Genomic DNA, 21,485 nt, shown 5'->3' on the forward strand with positions numbered 1-21,485 from the left:
ATTGGACTGGGTCACAGAGGACCCAGGTTCAAAACCTGAGGTAGGACCCAGGTTCAAAACCCTGAGGTCACTGGCTTGAGTGTGGGCTCAACGGTTTGAGTGCAGGTTCACCAGGTTGAGCGCTGGGTCCTTGGCTTGAGCATGGGATCATAGATATGACACCATGGTCACTGGCTTGAGCCCAAATTTCGCTGACTTGAGCAAGGGGTCACTTGCTCTGCTGTGCCCCTGGGTCAAGGCACATATGAGAAAGCAATCAATGAGCAAATAAGGAGCTGCAACAAATAATTAATGCTTCTCATCTCTCTCCCTCCCTAACTATCTGTCTCTCTCCGTTTCTGCCAATAATTAAATAAATAAATAAATAAATAAATAAGATAACCATGAAAAATTCTCAATTCTTTCAGATTACTTAATTACTATATTGTACTGTATAATTTGTGCCTGTTCACAATAGTGTATTTTTAAAATTTAGCTTTGTAAGCAATCACCTAAACATATGATATCAAATGCAATACTTGAAAAACTTGAAACCAAAAATACCTCATTTTGACAGAACAAAACAAACCAAAAGAGAGAAATGAAATTATTCTGTATCAAATTACCGAAATATTAGGAAGGAAATACAATATGGAATATCTGAAATAACTCTTCTAGTTGTGGTACGTGCCTTTCATGACAAGGTGTTTGAAAGAAATACGAGAGTGGCCATGCAATATATCCCATGGAGGATAATAGTACTGGAGTTACCTAGATAAATGTCTACCAATCCCAAGAAATTTTTGCTTAAAAACGATTACCACCTAAAAAAGATCATTCTCTTTTAAGTGATACAAATGTCATTTGTTTTTCTTTTCCTGGTAAACACAAAGGCCCAATTAGATAGTCTGGGGCAAAAATGGCATTCCCTTCCCCCCTTTAATCAAAGTCAAGTCGAAAGTAAAACTATAGTTGCTCAGCACTGAGAACTCTTGTCCATTCACCTGCACAAGCAGCACATACTGAAGACACCAAAGCAGACCTAGACTGCAGGTATTGTCAGAAAGAATTAGAAAAAAGTTATGGAATACAACCTGGCCAAAAAAAGAAAAAAAATCTTACCTTTTGTGACAGCATGGATGGACCTGAAGAGCATTATGCTAAGTGAGATAAGTCAGTCAGAGAAAGACAAGTACCACATGATTTTACCTGTATGTAAAATCTAATGAACAAAATAAACAAACAAAAAAATAGAAACAGACTTATACAGAGAGCAGACTGACAGCTGTTAGAGGGGAGGCAGGTTGGGGGACTGGGTGAAAAAAGGTGAAGGGATTAAGCAAAATAAATAAATAAATAAAAGCTCCCAGAAACCAACAACAGTGTGGTGATTACCAGAGGGAAAGGGGGAGAAGGAGGAGGTAGAAGAGGGCAAAGGAATGAATGGTAAGAGAAGGAGACTTGACTTTGGGTAGGGAACACACAGTACAAATATACAGATGATGTGTTAAAATATTGTACACTCGAAACCTATATAATGTTATTAACTGATGTCACTCCAATAAATTCAATGTAATTTTTTTAATGAAAAATTAAAAAATGAGAAAAAGTTATAAAACAAAGATGAGGCATGATTCCCTATTTTGCCTACCCAAAGAGAGAAGTCCTACTTTTGGGAGGCATTAGCCAAAGCACCCAAACCATTGCTGTAGGACTCCCCAAGTTAAAGAGGAAGGTAGCATGACAGAGGGCTGGGGCACTGAGCTTTGTAACAGGACACAAACACCAGCATCTCCCCTCCCCAGTAGATTCCAGTAGATGTTAAACATCTGCTCAAACTAGTGCTTCTTTCTTGACTAACATCTGGCAAGAACCACCAACTTCCAGCCAATGTGTCAGACAAGAGCTAAGCGGGCTATGTATAAACCATCTGATTACAGGGATTCCAAATACTCTCTGAAAGGAAACTAAGAGGGAGCAGAGAGCTGTGTGGTTGCAAAGAGGAAATTTAGATTTGTATATAACTTGTGAAGGACAAAAGGAAGAAAGTATCCAGGATCAGTGTGACAGTGGTATAGCCATAATACACGATGTCAAGGCACACCTGGGCTCTGTTTTCTATTTGGTGGATAGAGCGAGATGTTTAACAACCACCACCACCACTACCACCACCACCAAACCCAGCCTTAATGTCGGGCACAACTGTTCACAGGAAAAAGTAAAAAGAGAAAACTATGCAAATGTAATTAACTAAAAAAGTCATCCACTTTACCTCAAGAGTAACTTTACTGTCCTAAACTTAGAACATTAAATAATAAGAAATCAGGCTGACATTCAAGAGAGCATGTTTCAGGGCATAGCTTCTTGGGACCGTCTACTTTCATGCTTGTAGTTCATATTTTCTAGAAACACAACAAATTATCACGACTTCTGATTATAAAGCAATAGTTAGATTATGTTCCAGTTTCTTCCTAGGGCAGGCATGTAGGTTATGTCTCAGAAAGACACCCAAATGAAAGGTCAAAATAAAGCTGAGTGCCTAAAAGACTGAGTTACATACAACAGTCATCTCTGAAGTACCAATAAATAAAAATGATCAGGAACCACTATCTGTTTTTTTTCCATGTATAGGGTGTAATGTCACAGGAATGTCATAGTATCCTGCCACCTGTGAGGAGTAAACCCGAGTTCCTATTGGATGTGTTGTAAATAGAGGAGCCATTCTTCAGGTGCACTGCTCTGATCATACCCCTTTGTACATATATTTTATTCTGTCCTTTCATGTATTATTATGTATGCTTTGTAATGTTTACAATATGTTGGTATAGTAGTAAAGGCAAATACATATATAAATGTTAGAGGTGGGAGCTTTCATAGGGCTCTATGTGCAAAAACGTGGCCCTCTAATCTAGAGAACTAAGCTGTCCAGACACCTTACTCTCCCACTATACTAGAGAAAGAAAGTGCTCCATACTTACTGTCATTTTCTTCTTGAATCTGAATATTAACCATATCAATACAATTCTGAATTTCATTCCAGCTTATGTTTTCTTGCCCTTGGGACAAAACTTCCAGTTTAATGGAGAGTAGTTCATTTGCATAACTGTGGAAGTGAAAGAAATCATGACATTAATCAGAGCCATTTATTCTTTATTCATGTTATACATCTTATTTTGACACAAGGGGCCAAAGGAGTTGTTATGAGGTTTGACAGAAAAGTGGAAAGACAAGTAAATTGTCACATGCAGCTTCGTCAACATACAGCAAGCCCACTAGGGTTCTTTTTCTTAAAAATATTTTATGTACAAATGCTATGCAATGAAAGTTCTTCAAAATCCAACTTTGTACCTTACTCAAGCAAAACAAAACAGAACAAAAACTTAGACATTCTCAACTCTGTGAAACTGCTTTTTTTTTTAAATACTAATTTTTCTCCCTTTTGCATGTCTTGGCTCTGAATGGCCATGTTTCTAAACCCTTCTATCATCAAAGGTTCATTTTATTACTCTTGTTCTTCCCAAAATCTAAGCTGTAACCCTAAAATAGAAGGGTTATCTTGAGATCTAATATGCCCACTGAGGAATCAAAATGCAAATGCATTTCCAAAAACCTTGCTGAGTAACACATATCTCTACTGTATGTCTTCTTGAAGAGGTGGTGCACGAGTTGAACCAGACATCTTCTAATTCCTCCTCATCTCTCCATTTCTCCTAAGGCTGCAGAGCAGCTACTCAAAAACCTCTCTCGTGTCCCCTCCTCACCGCAGCGATCTCACACTTCACTCCTGATTCTACCCACTCTGCACCACCCTCTGAAAAATAGAGTTGGGTCAACTACAATTGTTTTTCTTATCCAGAGAGATTTTAGAAAAAAAAATCCATCTTGATATATTAGCAAGAAATTTTCACTGCTCAATATCAATTTTCCTATTTAAAAATTACAGAACCAACCCTGGCTTGTTGTCTCAGTGGTGAGCATCGGCCCGGGGTGTGAAAGTCCTGGGTTTGATTCCCGGCCAGGGCACACAGGAGAGGTGCCCATCTGCTTCTCCACCCCTCTACCTCTCCTTCCTCTCTGTCTCTCTCGTCCCCTCCTGTAGCCAAGGTTCCATTGGAGCAAAGTTGGCCCAGGTGCTGAAGATGGCTCCATGGCTTCTGCCTCAGGTGCTAAATGGCTCCTGTTGCAATGGATTAATGCCCCAGATGGGCAAAGCATCGCCCCCTAGTGGGCTTTGCCGGTGGATCCCAGTCGGGTGCATGTGGGAGTCTGTCTCTCTGCCTCCCCGCTTCTCACTTCAGAAAAATACAAAAAAAATTACAGAACCAATGTCACAATCATAAGCTAATATGAGCCATTGTAGCCCAAAGTAAAGATACATGATAGTTTAGTTTGCTTTTGCGTCACTCCAGGGACTTGAAGACCAATCCTCTAGGTGCATATTGATTTACTACGCAGTTGGACTTCTGAGTAGCACCTGCGAATTTCCTAAGACAGGTTAAAAGAATTAACACCACATTAAGTCTAAAACTGTTTTTCTGTTGTGACAAATTTTCTCAAAGTTCTGCATGCCTCAAGGTGATAGTGAGGAATCTTCCACAGAGAGCAGCTTGAGAGAGAAAAACATCATTCAGAATAAGAAGTGGCAGTGTGGTGATTCATTTACACTGGGGAACATAATTTTTTTTCATTTTCTGTTGCATGAGGTTTTAGAACTGTTTCTATATATTTCTGCATCGCTGATTCCAAATCTGAAATCCGTTTTTTGGTGCATGCTCTAGTTTTTATGCAATTTTAATTTCTTTTTGTTATAGTTAATGACATGCATTGGTCTTTAAATTGGAGTTAAGCCTGACCTGTGGTGGCGCAGTGGATAAAGTGTCAACCTGTAACACTGAGGTCGCGGGTTCATAACCAGGCCTGGGCTTGCCTGGTCAAGGCACATATGGGAGTTGATGTTTCCTGCTCCTCCCTCCCCCTTCTCTCTCTCTCTTTCTCTCTTTCTCTCTCTCTCTCTCTCACTCTCTCCTCTCTAAAAATTAATAAAAAAAAATTTAAATTGGAGTTAAAGGGCAATGACTCTTGGATTGAACATAACCACAAGGCAATTAATGTTTTACAAACATCACTTTTACATAATTGTAGTTGTTTATAAATGTAAAAAATTATTATCTGATAAAAACACTCTCTTATTTTGTTTTAAGATTGAATAATGGCTTCTTCGAGTAGGTGTAAATATAAGAATAGTCCTGACACTTCTGTTATATATGTGGCTGTTACACACTTCAACGTCAAAAGCGCAATATTTCATCATCTGTGACACGTGCATATATTGCCTATTTTCAAGTTCCCCTTGGCCATCAAGACAAGAATCGGGCTCCTCATATTGTGTGTCATAATTGTGAGAAAATGCTTCATGACTGGATAAAAGGAAAACGCAAAAGAATGCCTTTTAGTATATCCATGGTTTGGCGTGAACCTAAGGACCACAGCAGCGACTGTTATTTCTGTCTGATCCATACAAAGGGCGTCGGCAAGAAAAAACGGCATATGATCGCATATCCTAATATTCCTTCAGCAATACGACCTGTCCCACACCCTGAGACAGTCCCGGTTCCAGTTTTCAATGGTTTTATTTCTTCTAAGGATAAAGAAAGTGAACATGGTGATCAAGTGTATTTTGATAAGATGCATGAGGAAATGGTTGTAGAATCTGAAGGGTCTTCCTCTGATGCCAAGCAGTCATTAACCCCTCAGCAGTTTAGCCAACCCCAACTGATTGACTTAGTAAGAGATTTGGGTCTCTCAAAGAAAGCAGCTGAGTTATTAGCCTCCAGGCTTCAAGAAAAGAATGTACTTCACTGGTCAGGTCAAGTATCACATTTCAGGAAGCGTGAACAAATTTTTGTGGACTTAATTTTCCGAAGACAAAGACTTTGTTAACTGTCATGATATCAGTAGTCTTCTCAGCCAGCTAGGTGTTACCACTTACAGTCCAACAGAATGGCGGCTATTTCTTGACAGCTCTACACAATGGTAATGTTTATGCAGCGGTTCCAATTGGTTATTCAACTCATCTGCAAGAAGATTATAATGACATAAAAATTGTCCTCGACTTTCTGAAGTATGAGGAGCATAACTGAATCATTTGTGTGGATCTTAAAATGGTAAGTTTCCTGCTAAGACAACAGAGAGGATTCACGAAGTATCCTTGCTTTCTGTGTTTGTGGAATAGCCGAGCTCGGGAGAAACGCTGGACACAGAAAGAGTGGCCGAAACGTGAATCTCTGGAAGTATGGATGCAAAATATTGTGAATGAACCTGTAGTTAATCGAGACAGGATCATTTTTCCCCCACTTCACATCAAACTTGGCTTAATGAAGCAGTTTGTTCAGGTTTTGAATAGAGAAAGTGAATGCTTTCAACATATTATTTCTGCTTTTCCTGCCTGGTCTTTTGAGAAGATAGAAGCAGGTGTATTCAATGGACCTCAAATTCGAACCCTCATACATGACGAAGAATTTGCCAGGAAGATGAATAAGGAGGAGAAAGCAGCATGGCAGTCTTTTGTGGCAGTTACATAGAACTTCCTTGGCAACAAAAAAGCAGAAAAGTATGAACTTCTGGTTCAAAGGATGCTGTTGGCTGTCTGTGACATTGGATGTAACATGAGCGTTAAGATTCACTTCCTAAACAGTCACCTTGATAAGTTTTCCGAAAATCTTGGGGCTGTTAGTGATGAGTAGTGCTGGAGCATCAAACGAGATTGTCCTCAACAAGTACACAAATGTAAGAGCTACAAATGCAAATTTTTGCCTGAATAGAATTTAAATAAGTTTTGCGCAAATTTTATGATTAAAATAAGTGTTTTAATATGTTCTATTTTGAAATTGTAGACAAATTCTGATGCAATCATATCTTTTAGTGTATTAGTATATTTACTGCATTATATAAATTACTATATTTTCACAAAAATGATGCCCAAGAAGACTTTATTATGTTAAACTAAATGGTGAAAATTTTACAATAAGATGAAAACCTAAAATCTTGAATTGCAAAAAAACTGTAGCTTATAGAGAAAAACTAATGTCATATTTGAGATCAGTATACTCAATTTAGGTAAGAACAAATGTTTTTGTGGATGCAACAAAAATTTTGTTCCCCAGTGATCTGTGGCTGAATGAGGCATCACCAAATGTAGGCTTGACACTGCTTAACTGTTATGTATAACATTTTCACCACACTAAGAGTTACTCACACCTAAGAAGATACTGTGTCACTTGTAATATATAATATAACATAGATACAATATGTAGTATATAACAGTATGGATAAATGGCACCTTGCACTGGTTCACATCCCTTATAGGTGGGACCATTCTAGAAAAGAATGCAAAATTCTTATGGGCATTTCACATGCTTAGCATCTACCTGATGATCCTACGGGAATAAAAGAAAGCATAAAGAAAACACAGAAACAAACACAATTACCCACCATTTGTTTAGAAATGTACAAACACTAGTCAAAGGGAATGGATTTTAGGGGAAAGACAACAGAGTTCCACAGGCTTTTCCATATGAGTACTAAAGGCATCAACTTTGGAAAGTTTCCTGCAGTTTGCCTAAAAGGTCCGTGTCCTTTTCCTCCTCACCTCTGTCAGAGCTCTCTTTACCATCTCCCAGGGGCAGACTAGAAAGATTATATCCTAACAGACTTGGGAAGTTTAGAGGTTAAAACTCCAATTTAGTTCAGCAGATATTTATTCAGCACTTATTATATACAAACCTGTGGCAGCCACCACAAAGATATTAAAAAGCACAGGATGCAGTCTTAATACTTTAAGCAGCTTTTGGTCTAGTGGATATGATGACAAAAACTCCCAGAAGTATAACAGCAGTGCACAGGAAAGGCCACAAAGTAGATATAGTCCATAAGAGTAGACTTCATGGGGTTCCAAAGAAGAAGAAGTGGAAGAAAATTTTAGTGGTGGGGCACCTTGCCTGGGACAGGCACTGAACAAAGCACTTTTCAAAACTGTTCTAATGCAGAGTAGATGTTTTTATTTGGTCTCTGTGCTTTACAGATGAAGAGAAAAGGGCTTCACTAGGAAGAATCAGAATTAGATGTTTGGCTCCAAGACTGTGTTCCTCTAACGATATCAAGCCAATTCTCAGAGGAGATGACCTGAGCGGGGGTGGGTAGAAGCATGAAAATAATCCATGAAGTGTCATCTATGGTTGGCAGGGCTTGGAAACTCCAGTACTGTGCCAAGCAGAGATGTGTGACAGGTGTTACATTCCTGGTGGTGAGAGGAGCAAGAATGGGAGCAGACAGGCCAGAAAGCACACAGTACATTTGGATCCAACTTGGCTGAAGGGCAAAATACAAGGAGAGATGCAGCTGCTTGGTTAAGGTCAGAACAATAGGATTAGAGTGAAGAGCCCGTTCTTAACTCAGATGAGAACTGGGAACATTTAGAGGAGCATTATAAACATAGCTACATTTTAGAACAATTAATCTGGGAACAGCATATGCCTAGAGTCAATGCCAACCTATATAACTTAAAACTTTTGTGAGAATTAAACAAAAGAAGCTTTCTGGGGAAACACAGTCCCAAGGATGGAAGCCATGATAAACAGGTAGAGACTTTGTAAGTTTACTGAGGTGGCTGTGCCCACACTCTTTAGCTATGAACTTGCAAAACCACAGGGAGTGCCAAGATCCAGCAGTGTCTCCAAACCTTGAAAACCTGTAAACTTGGGCTTCTAAGAACCTGGGTTAAAAGGTTAAAAGCTGATACTGAAAGTGAAATATGAAGGTCACTGAGGTCATTGCAACTGTCAGTACAGGAACCAAAGGGGGCCTGGGAGTCTCATGTCTGCACTGGGTCATCTGGGTGACCAGAATATGCTTAAATCTATTATTTTTTTAAAAAGATTTTTTATTCAGTGTTTAAGATTAAAAACTACAAGATTTTGCTTGTAGCTGATGAATGGAAAGAGAAAAAAACTGTCATCTGATTGGCTAGTTAAAATGCTCTCAGAGTCAAATTACTCAGTGACATACCAGTTACTTTGTGTGGGCTCAGGATTTCTGGAGCAAAATAGCTCTAAACAAAACATATCATCTGAGAACACAGGGCTAATGAGCATATGAAGTACTGAATAAGAAAGCTGATAGAGAGGTTGTGGCAGACCTTTGGATTTTTTTAGGCTTCTGGCAATTGGTTACAATATGTATAGACCTAGCAGCAAGTTCTTTTATCTCTTGACTTGTCTGAGTTAACATTAGCCCACTAAGCAGGAACAGAGAGATACTTTATAGATAGGTTAGAAAACGTACTTTCCCAGTAGCATGTTAGTTGGAATAAATCAAAGGAGAAACAATGATTACTGCACATAATGTACTTGTCACACATCTGCTGAGTACAATTTCCATTCCAAGTGCTGTTTTCATCTTCACCATCATCTTGAGGCCTCAATTTATATATCTTCCCCTCCTATTTAAAGTCTTCCCATTTCTCCAGCACTCTTTTTCTGATAGGTTCCCCTTTTTCAGAATTGCTAAATGATGCAAGGTTTGAAGACTCCAAAGATGCTGCTCTCACTGGGGCCTGTGCAGGAAGAGGATTGGTATTAAGTTGCTAATCAACTGCCAGATGCCAAGGAATGGGTAAAGTACTGTCCCCAACAAAGTCCAAAAGTCTCCACTGGGAGAATGTTCCATGGATTTAGCTGGTCATCCTGCTGACAACAGTACCCCTGAAGCACTCGGGGCAAGTGCCAAACCAATAATTTCTTTTTATAGTTTTTGGTAAATTCTTTCTTGGGAAACATGGTTGCTAACGAGAAATGACCGTAAGTGTTGCCAACAGTCTGTGCAGCAAACAGCCTTGCCTCTTCTAGAGAAGCATCACAGGGAATCAAGTTGTAAAGGAAGAAACATCAGGAAGATGAAATTGAATTCTTGCAACTGTGCTTCTTCCTCTTGCAGAAGCATCTCTCTTAACTTCCATCTCTGCCTATTTAGCCACCAAAGGCAGCAGCTTTAGCAGCTTCTACAGTGTGTCCGTAAAGTCATGGTGCACTTTTGACTGGTCACAGGAAAGCAACAAAAGACGATAGAAATGTGAAATCTGCACCAAATAAAAGGAGAACCCTCCCAGTTTCTGTAGGATGATGTGGCAGCATGTGCACATGCGCAGATGATGACGTAACACCGTGTATACAGTGGAGCAGCCCACGGCCATGCCAGTCGAGATGTAGACAGTACAGAGGAAAGTTCAGTGTGTTCTGTGGCTCGCTAAATTTGAATCCGTGACCAAAGTGCAACGTGAATATCGGCGCATTTATAACGAAGCACCACCACATAGGAATAACATTACTCAGCGGGATAAGCAGTTGAAGGAAACTGGCAGTTTGGTGGAGAAACCCCGTTCTGGTAGGCCATCAGTCAGTGACGAGTCTGTAGAGGCTATACGGGATAGCTACCTAAGGAGCCCTAAAAAATCTGTGTGTGAGCCCACATCAAACTGCACCGAATAGGTATGAAACTGGGAGAGTTTTCCTTTTATTTGGTGCAGATTTCACATTTCTATTGTCTTTTGTTGTTTCCCTGTGACTGGTCAAAAGTGCACCATGACTTTACGGACACACTATTTACTTCTTCCTTTGTCTTTGCAAAATGAGCAGCTCTCTCTCTGCACAACCCAATGCAATCTGCTGTATGACATGCTTTGGAGCTGCCCTATCTTCTGCTTTTTCTGTTTCTTTCCTCTAACATTCTTTTTGTTAATTCTTCTTCTTGCTTTCTTTTATAATCCAACATTTCTTTTCTAGTGTTTCTCCTCTCAATTTCCTTCTTAATCACTCTGTTCTTCCTCTTTCCTCTTCTCTTTTCTCCTCTCTTCAAGGTTTTGGTTAGTCTCTCCACTGACAGTGAGGTCCTCTGATGTGAACATTCACTAAACTGCTGAGATGGAGGGGCATGGCCTGGCCTTCCTCCTCCTATTGCAGAATCTGACTTTTCATCAGTATCAGAAGTGAGCAGTGTTTCAAGAGCTCTACATTTCTGGACGGAGAGTTTTCAGAAGTGTTGTTAGGTTCAAATGAGGTGGACAGAGTAGAGACAGAACTTTCTGACTGGCTGCCATTTGCCACAGACCTTTCACCTTTTAACAAGTACACCTGCTGGACTCTGAATTCTGGTAGCAAGTTCATCTGCAGAAACACATCCTGCTGTTACTTTAAAGGGAATTCCATGATCTCCAATAAAGAAACTGGGTGGAACGCACATTACAGGATAGATCTGCAAAATCAGAGGCAGGCTTCACTTTTGGTATAAATTTTATAGCAATAAAACCGTTTGAAGATGCTTCTGTCACTTTCTCATCTTCCCAACTCGCAGCCATCTGTGTAGACTGCTGATTAGCACTGGCTACGAACACTGCGAAGATTGTGCTGCTCCTCCTGGGTGACGATGGTGGCCCGTCTGGTGCCCTGGAACCACAGCTACCTCCACTGGGCCTAGGTGCTCACTCACTGTGCTGTCTCTGTGTCCCAGGGGCTGGCCCGCCCTCCCCATCCTCAACCCCACTGCCTCATCCACCTCCCACCCCGCATAGAGGAACAAAGCCTGTCAGGGGCCTCCGGGGATGCGCCGTGTCATGTGACACTACATACCGCAGGTGGCACTAAGCCCCATCAAATTTTTAAAAAAGTAATTCAAACAAACACAGATTTTATGTTTCTTATACAGAATATTTTAACTCCGAGGCTGTCCCTGTAGGCCCCAGTTAACCACAGGTATAAAAAGTGGTTCTCGGGGAGATGACGTCAGAGTAATGGCGGGGTAGGAAGCGATACCAATAAACCTCCCCCAAAACTCAACAAGATCTTCAACCAGAAACAGTAAAACCTATACTTGGAGCCTCCAGATGCTTCGCAATACACCCGAAGGTATGGTCGAGTGAAAAATTGGCTAAATATATAACCAAACCCCGAAGGAATTAGGGAGTAAGAAATGCTCCGCCTTCCTCACTAACCTAAACAGGGCGGCTTTCTCTGGTAACTGTGAATATAGAAACTGAGGCGGGCAAAGGGGGTGAATAGATCCAGGCCGCGGCACAAACGGCCAAACCAGGCTGTGGCACGGAGATCCAAGCCGAGGAAAAACTGATCCTGTGGCAACCCGGGCAATACAAGCTAACACTTGCACCAAACCCAAACAAAGAAAGACAAGCGGGGCAGCCATTTTACCCGATCTCCTGGTCAGTGCACAGTTAGTGGGCGAGAGATTTCTTCCTAAGCCCCGGGAGTGGGTGCCTGTGTTACCCCACAGAGAGGCAGAGTCAGAGGCCTTTCTGTGGGCAGAAAGCAGAATCTCTGGGCAGCCCCAGCGCCCTGGGAAAGCTGCGCACAGGAGGGAGCGAGAACTAATTCCAATGGTGGAAATTTTCCGTGCTGGTGGGGGTTTCACTCAGAGGGAAACGCTGCTGGTCTCATATCCTGGTCTGTGCGCGCAGATAGTGAGCGAGAGATTCCTCCGAGTGCCTCGGCAGTGCGCGCCCGTGTTATCGCACAGAGGGGCAGAGTCAGGGGCCTTTGTGTGGGCCAAAGTGGAATCTTGGGCCGCCCCAGCACCTTGCAAAAGCCGCGCACAGGGACAGAGCGAGAGCCAATTCCAACGCTGCAACTTTTCCATGCGCTTGGGGGTTTCACTCAGAGCGTGAGACTGCTGGCCGGATATCCTGGTCTGCACACGCAGGTAGTGAGCGAGAGTTTCCTCCAAGCGCCCCGGAAGTGGGCGCCCACCTGAGTTACCGGACAGAGTGGCAGAGCCAGAGGTCTTTGAGTGGGCGGAAAGCCCGCCTGATTATGCTAGCAGCTCTGACTGACTGAGCCTTACCCAGAGCCCTGTGCTGAGTGGAAATAGAGTGGGGAGTTGCCAGCTCTTTGAGCCTCTTACTATCCAGGCACAGGCAGCAGCAACCCCATAGCTGGATTATCAGGCTACTAATTGAGGAAGGAAAGACTAGGAGAAAGGCTCCAGGAACACGGACTCTCTCACTGTCGGAGCCTATAAATGCTAATGAGCCTCGACTGCCAACGAGACTAAAGCACAATACATGACATTGCCATAGAGACTTATCAACTGCAAACCTCTACCTGAGCATGCCAAAGGGGCAGAACTCGGAATACAGAGTCACCGACCAGGAAGAGGGAGAGAAAAGAAAAAGCAAGAAGATAACCTCTCAAAATCAAGAATAATCTGCAGACTTTATAACCTATCCCATTTTATTATATTTGTTCGTCTGTTTCTCTGATCTTCATTCTTGATATTTTTTTTCCTCCTCCAATTTGGCCCATTAACTCTCTGCCGGTCTTACTCTCTCCTCTCCTTGAACTACACTGCCCATAAGTGTTACATCTCCCATTATCTTTTCTCTTCTCTTCCTTTCTCTCTATGAGGGTTGCACTCCAAAACCCTTAACTCTCTCTCTCTCTCTCTCCTTTCTTTTTTCTTCTATTAGTGGTTCCCTCTTTTTTTCTCTCTCTCTCTTTCTTTTCTCCCTCTGTATTAGTTTCTTCCTTTCTCCTTTACATCTCCTCTCATTCAAACCTCAATAACAAACAAATTATCTTATCTGGGAAACAAACTTATGTTTGTGGCATTTTGGGGGTTTTTTACTTCACCTTTTTAACTCACTAGCAGTGCTCCCATCCCTGGCTCTCCATTTTATCTAGTTCTTGTTCCACTAAATACAATAGTAATTTTTTAATTTGTCCCCCCATTTTTCTGTTTTCCTCTTATTCCTCTCATCATAACTCTTAGACAATCAACACCTAAAAGCAAATCATTTTATTCTTGACCCAAATTTTTTCCTTATTTGCTTTCTGTGGGTCCATACCCCCTTTTTTTTCTTTTTTTTTGCCCCTTTATTACTTTTCCTCAATTCAGGCCCTCCATCACAGGCATTGTTTGTTATAATTCACAGTTCACCACAAGATTTTCTCCAGAAGGAGGGGATAGGAGAGGAGAGGAAAAAAGGAGGGGGGAATAATTTCCTTTTTTTAAAATTTTTATTTTATTTTATTTTTCTTTATTTCATTATTAATTTTTTAAAAAAAAAAACAACTCTTCGATTTTTTATTTTTTTATTTTTTTAAACTTTTTATTTTTTATTAAATCTCATTAATACTATCAACAAAACCACCCTCAGATGCCATTAAGGAAGAGAAAATCGAATATCATGGATACAAAAGAAAGAGAAGTAACACAGCTAGATGAGGAAAAATCTATGGAGAAAAAATTTAATATATTGGAAACCTTGGAGCTAAATGACAGAGAATTCAAGATAGAGATCCTAAAAATCCTCTGAGATATACAAGAAAACACAGAAAGGCAATTTAGGGAGCTCAGAAAACAACTCAATGAACACAAAGAATATATGTCCAAGGAAATTGAAACTATAAAAACAAATCAAACAGAGATGAAAAACTCAATTCACGAGCTGAAAAACGAAGTAACAAGCTTAGCTAATAGAACAGGTCAGATAGAAGAGAGGATTAGTGAAATAGAAGACAAGCAACTTGAGGCACAACAGAGAGAAGAAGAAAGAGACTCAAAAATTTAAAAAAAATGAGGTAGCCCTACAAGAATGATCTGACTCCATCAAAAAGAATAACATAAGAATAATAGGTATATCAGAGGGAGAAGAGAGAGAAAATGGAATGGAGAACATACTCAAACAAATAATAGATGAGAACTTCCCAAGCCTGTGGAAAGAACTAAAGCCTCAAGTTCAAGAAGCAAACAGAACTCCGAGTTTTCTTAACCCCAACAAACCTACTCCAAGGCATATCATAATGAAATTGACACAAACCAACAGCAAAGAAAAAATTCTCAAGGCAGCCAGGGAAAAGAAGAATACAACATATAAAGGAAGGCCCATTAGATTTCTCTAATGGGCCTTCCCATTAGAAATCATCAGATTTCTCAACAGAAACTCTACAAGCTAGAAGAGAGTGGACCCCAATATTTAAAGTCCTGAAAGAGAGGAACTTTCAGCCACGAATACTATACCCATCAAAGCGATCCTTCAAATATGAAGGAGAAATAAAAACATTCACAGATACAGAAAAGATGAGGGAATTTATCATCAGAAAACCCCCACTCCAGGAATTATTAAAGGGGGTTCTCCAATCAGATACAAAGAACAAAAAAAAACAGAGCCACAAGTAAAAGCTCCAAGAAGAACACAATAAAACCAAATTTAAACTGTGACAACAACAAAAAGAAAGAGGGGGAGAAGATGGAGATTAACAGTAGCAAAGGACGATGGAGTGCAAAAGTACTCACAAAATAGTTTGCTACAATGAACAGGGTAGGGATCCTTTTCATTACTCAAAGGTAACCACCATTGAAAAAACCACCACAGAAGCACATGAGATAAAAAAGATAGCAACAGAGGAAAGATGTATGGAATACAACCAAATAAAAACAAAAGATAGAAAAATGAAAGAGAAGGATCAAAGAAGACACAAAACTAACAGAAAGCAAGATATAAAATGGCAATAGAGAACTCACAAGTATCAATAATTACACTAAATGTAAACGGATTAAACTCACCAATAAAAAGGCACAGAGTAGCAGAATGGATTAAAAAAGAAAATCCAACTGTATGCTGCCTACAGGAAACTCATCTAAGTAACAAGGATAAAAACAAATTCAAAGTGAAAGGCTGGAAAACAATACTCCAAGCAAATAACATACAAAAAAAAGCAGGCGTACCAATACTTATATCTGATAATGCTGACTACAGGACAACAAAAGTACTCAGAGACAAAAATGGCCATTTCATAATGGCTAAGGGGACACTGAATCAAGAAGACATAACAATTCTTAATATATATGCACCAAACCAAGGAGCACCAAAATATATAAGACAGCTACTTATTGACCTTAAAACAAAAACTGACAAAAATACAATCATACTTGGAGACCTCAATACACCGCTGACGGCTCTAGATCGGTCATCCAAACAGAGAATCAACAAAGATATAGTGGCCTTAAACAAAACACTAGAGCACCTGGATATAATAGATATCTACAGGACATTTCATCCCAAAGTGACTGAGTATACATTTTTCTCCAGTGTACATGGATCATTCTCAAGAATTGACCATATGTTGGGCCACAAAAACAACATCAGCAAATTCAGAAAAATTCAAGTTGTACCAAGCATATTTTCTGATCATAAAGCCTTGAAACTAGAATTCAACTGCAAAACAGAGGGAAAAAATACCACAAAAATGTGGAAACTAAACAACATACTTTTAAAAAATGAATGGGTCAAAGAAGAAATAAGTGCAGAGATCAAAAGATATATACAGACTAATGAAAATGACAATACGATATATCAGAATCTATGGGATGCAGCAAAAGCAGTGATAAGAGGGAAGTTCATATCACTTCAGGCATATATGAACAAACAAGAGAGAGCCCAAGTGAACCACTTAACTTCACACCTTAAGGAACTAGAAAAAGAAGAACAAAGACAACCCAAAATCAGCCGAAGAAAGGAGATAATAAAAATCAGAGCAGAAATAAATGAATTAGAGAACAGAAAAACTATAGAAAAAATTAATAGAACAAGGAGCTGGTTCTTTGAAAAGATCAACAAAATTGACAAACCCTTGGCAAGACTTACCAAGGAAAAAAGAGAAAGAACTCATATAAACAAAATCCAAAATGAAAGAGGAGAAATCACCACGGACACCATAGATATACAAAGAATTATTGTAGAATACTATGAAAAACTTTATGCCACTAAATTCAACAACCTAGAAGAAATGGATAAATTCCTAGAACAATACAACCTTCCTAGACTGAGTCAAGAAGAATCAGAAAGCCTAAACACACCTATCAGTAGAGAAGAAATAGAAAAAACCATTAAAAACCTCCCCAAAAATAAAAGTCCAGGCCCTGACGGCTATACCAGCGAATTTTATCAAACATCCAAAGAAGACTTGGTTCCTATTCTACTCAAAGTCTTCCAAAAAATTAAAGAAGAAGCAATACTTCCAAAAACATTTTATGAGGCCAACATAACCCTCATACCAAAACCAGGCAAGGATGGCACAAAAAAAGAAAACTACAGACCAATATCTCTAATGAATACAGATGCTAAAATACTAAACAAAATACTAGCAAATCGAATACAACAACATATTAAAAAAATAATACATCATGATCAAGTGGGATTCATCCCAGAATCTCAAGGATGGTTCAACATACGTAAAACGGTTAACGTAATACACCATATCAACAAAACAAAGAACAAAAACCACATGATCTTATCAATAGACGCAGAAAAGGCTTTTGATAAAATACAACACAATTTTATGTTTAAGACTCTCAACAAAATGGGTATAGAAGGAAAATATCTCAACATGATAAAGGTCATATCTGATAAACCATCAGCTAACATCATATTAAATGGCACTAAACTGAAGGCTTTCCCCCTTAAATCAGGAATAAGACAGGGTTGTCCACTCTCTCCACTCTTATTTAATGTGGTACAAGAGGTTCTAGCCAGAGCAATCAGACAACACAAAGAAATAAAAGGCATCCATATCGGAAAAGAAGAAGTAAAGGTATCACTTTTTGCAGATGATAAGATCCTATACATCAAAACCCCCAAAGAATCCACAAAAAGACTACTAGAAACAATAAGTCAATACAGTAAGGTCGCAGGATACAAAATCAACATACAGAAGTCAATAGCCTTTCTATATGCCAACAATGAAACAATTGAGAACAAACTCAAAAGAATAATCCCCTTCACGATTGCAACAAAAAAAATAAAATACTTAGGAATAAACATAACAAAGAATGTAAAGGACTTATATAATGAAAACTATAAACCATTGTTAAGGGAAATCGAAAAAGATATAATGAGATGGAAGAATATACCTTGTTCTTGGCTAGGAAGAATAAATATAATCAAGATGGCTATATTACCCAAAGCAATATACAAATTTAATGCAATTCCCATCAAACTTCCAATGACGTTTTTTAAAGAAATAGAGCAAAAAATCATCAGATTTATATGGAAGTATAAAAAAATCCGAAGAGCCAAAGCAATCCTAAAGAAAAAGAATGAAGCTGGGGGCATTACAATACCTGACTTCAAAGTATATTATAGGGTCACGACAATCAAAACAGCATGGTATTGGCAGAAAAATAGACACTCAGACCAATGGAACAGAATAGAAAGTCCAGAAATAAAACCACTTATATATAGTCAAATAATTTTTGATAAAGGGGCCAACAACACACAATGGAGAAAAGAAAGCCTCTTCAATAAATGGTGCTGGGAAAACTGGAAAGCCACATGCAAAAGAATGAAACTGGACTACAGTCTCTCCCCCTGTACAAAAATTAACTCAAAATGGATCAAAGATCTAAACATAAGACCTGAAACAATTAAGTACATAGAAGAAGACATAGGTACTCAACTCATGGACCTGGGTTTTAAAGAGCATTTTATGAATTTGACTCCACAGGCAAGAGAAATGAAGGCAAAAATTAATGAATGGGACTACATCAGACTAAGAAGTTTTTGCTCAGCCAGAGAACCTGATAACAAAATAAACAGAAAGCCAACTAATGGGAAATGATATTTTCAAACAACAGCTCAGATAAGGGCCTAATATCCAAAATATACAAAGAACTCATAAAACTCAACAACAAACAAACAACCAATCCAATAAAAAAATGGGAAGAGGATATGAACAGACACTTCTCCCAGGAAGAAATCCAAATGGCCAACAGATATATGAAAAGATGCTCATCTTCTTTAGCTATTAGAGAAATGCAAATCAAAACAGCAATGAGATACCACCTCACACCTGTTTGATTAGCCATTATTAGCAAGACAGGTAATAGCAAATGTTGGAGATGCTGTGGAGAAAAAGGAACCCTCATACACTGTTGGTGGGAATGTAAAGTAGTACAACCATTATGGAAGAAAGTATGGTGGTTCCTCAAAAAGCTGAAAATGGAACTACCTTATGACCCAGCAATCCCTCTACTGGGTATATTCCCCAAAAACTCAGAAACATTGATACGTAAAGACACATGTAGCCCCATGTTTATTGCAGCATTGTTCACAGTGGCCAGGACATGGAAACAACCAAAAAGCCCATCAATAGATGACTGGATAAAGAAGATGTGGCACATATACACTATGGAATACTACTCAGCCATAAGAAATGATGACATCGGAACATTTACAGCAAAATGGTGGGATCTTGATAACATGATACGAAGTGAAATAAGTAAATCAGAAAAAACCAGGAACTGCATTATTCCATACGTAGGTGGGACATAAAAGTGAAACTAAGAGACATTGATCAGAGTGTTGTGGTTATGGGGGGGAGGGGGGAATGGGAGAGGGAAAGGGGGAGGGGGAGGGGCACAAAGAAAACAAGATAGAAGGTGACAGAGGACAATCTGACTTTGGGTGATGGGTATGCAACATAATTGAACGACAAGATAACCTGGACTTGTTATCTTTGAATATATGTATCCTGATTTATTGATGTCACGCCATTAAAAAAATAAAATTTAAAAAAAAAAAAAGTGGTTCTCAAATAGGCTGTGGGACCACTTCTTTAATGAGTTATTTGTAAATTGGGATGAGGGAATGAGAGGATTTTTTGATAATCAAAATGAGTGATTTGAAGGGAGGGTCACTGTCATTTAGATGGCAGTGGCCAGGGGTGCTAAGTCTGCGGGAGAGTCTGGACAGTTCTCTCATCAAGTTTCTCCTTAGGGCCTCAGTAGCCTGTTAGACTTCAGAATGCAGTGACCAGTTCTGTCGTCTACTCCAGCACTGACAGAGCAGGGCAAGGCCTGGCTAGGGAAGAGTGAGGAGACAAGACGTAGGAAGTCCAATTTGGAGGTTGTTATAGAAGCAAAGGTGAAATGTCTGCATGAGGTGGTGCTGGGAAATGGAAACATTCTGCAGAGGTAGAATGCACACAGGCTAGCTGCTGACAGGAACAGAGGTGAGCGGCTGTTTATAGCACAAGGGTGCCTGGCAGAGGGGCAGAGGAATACTCAAGGTGAACTTTTAAGTTTCTAAGCTTGGAGGAGAGGGTGGTGCCTTTAATAGAAACAGTGGTGGTAGAAATAAATTACCTTGGAAAGAGACTCTGAGACATCATATGAACCAGGTGGCCAAATTAATGTGATATAAAGAGTATCAGTTTCTCCAAAAAGACTAACCACAAGAAAAACCTACTGTCCATCTACGTTGGGGACATTGTCTACATAGAATAAATGCTCAAACACCATTTTTAAACTTTTAAGAAGTTAAAAAATTTTCCCCCTGTATAATTGTACATGACTCAGTAGAATTACTCTACTTATCTATTTGAGCAGTTCCACAATCAGGATCTGAAGACTTTTTGTCAAGATCTAAGCAGACATCGCCCCCTGGTGGTCAAAAGGATAAACAATACCTGGGTGCTTGACTTGGGCTTTGGTCTTACTGAATCTTTCATTGGGCTCCTTATTCCAGCCCCTAAATTTCTCTCTAGATCTGCTCTAATGTGTTTAATACTACCAATTGTACTATTTAGTAGCATTTTTAAGGAAGACAAAATAAAAAAAATACAGAGATTACTACCCATTGCCATGATCCACTGTGGTCTCAGGATTCCCTTGGTTTAACAGTCAGAAGAATGGGGTTTAGGGTTCAATGGCCAAACTTTGGATATAAATCTATATTCAATTTCCTCATCAGTAACATAAGAGAATTGGACTGGATGATTATTAAAGTTGCTTCCAACTTTTGTACATTTTGTCATCTACAAAAGAAGCCCAAAGGAAGGTATAAGAAAGATATATTTTTAATACTTCTATTCTTAACCTATCAAATAACATTTGCTAATGACAAAATCAGCCACCAATTGCCATAGCATGATCATTTTCAGACTCTGTTTCCCTAAAAGGAATACTGTAAATAGGAACTGTAATATGAGAGACTCTTAAAACAGGCCCTGGCCGGTTGGCTCAGTGGTAGAGCGTTGGCCTGGCATGCAGGAGTCCCAGGTTCGATTCCCGCCCAGGGCACACAGGAGAGGTGTCCATCTGCTTCTCCACCTCTCCCTCTTTCCTTCCTCTCTGTCTCTCTCTTCCCCTCCCGCAGCCAAGGCTCCATTGGAGCAAGGTTGGCACGGGCGCTGGGGATGGCTCTATGGCCTCTACCTCAGGCGCTAGAATGGCCCTGGTTGCAACAGAGCGACGCTCCAGATGGGGGGAGCATCGCCCCCTGGTGGGCATGCCGGGTGGATCCCGGTCAGGCGCATGCAGGAGTCTGTCTGACTGCCACCCTGTTTCCAACTTCGGAAAAATACAAAAAAACCCAAAACAAAACAAAAACAAAACAAAGTAGACTAGCTTTCAAGAAAATGAGCATGCGATATATGGATTTCAGT

General features: G+C 39.8%; 1 protein-coding gene, 1 non-coding gene and 1 pseudogene across 3 annotated transcripts in view; all 3 read right to left on the bottom strand.

Moving 5' to 3' along the window:
* IQGAP2 (IQ motif containing GTPase activating protein 2) overlaps positions 1 to 21,485 on the bottom strand; it is a 435,050-nt gene that overhangs the window by 130,512 nt on the left and 283,053 nt on the right. For both annotated transcript variants that reach the window (XM_066381735.1, XM_066381736.1), the window contains exon 12: positions 2,958 to 3,082. In XM_066381735.1, the coding sequence (XP_066237832.1) occupies positions 2,958 to 3,082 (125 nt within the window). The remainder of the gene's footprint in view (positions 1 to 2,957; positions 3,083 to 21,485) is intronic.
* Positions 2,603 to 2,731, bottom strand: LOC136404749 (small nucleolar RNA SNORA11). The gene has a single exon (XR_010751445.1). It is a non-coding gene; the product is annotated as a small nucleolar RNA SNORA11 (small nucleolar RNA).
* Positions 4,380 to 20,633, bottom strand: LOC136403326 (UBX domain-containing protein 4-like; annotated as a pseudogene).

This window comes from Saccopteryx leptura, chromosome 4 (genome assembly GCF_036850995.1).
Source record: "Saccopteryx leptura isolate mSacLep1 chromosome 4, mSacLep1_pri_phased_curated, whole genome shotgun sequence".
Classification (NCBI taxonomy): Eukaryota; Metazoa; Chordata; class Mammalia; order Chiroptera; family Emballonuridae; genus Saccopteryx; species Saccopteryx leptura.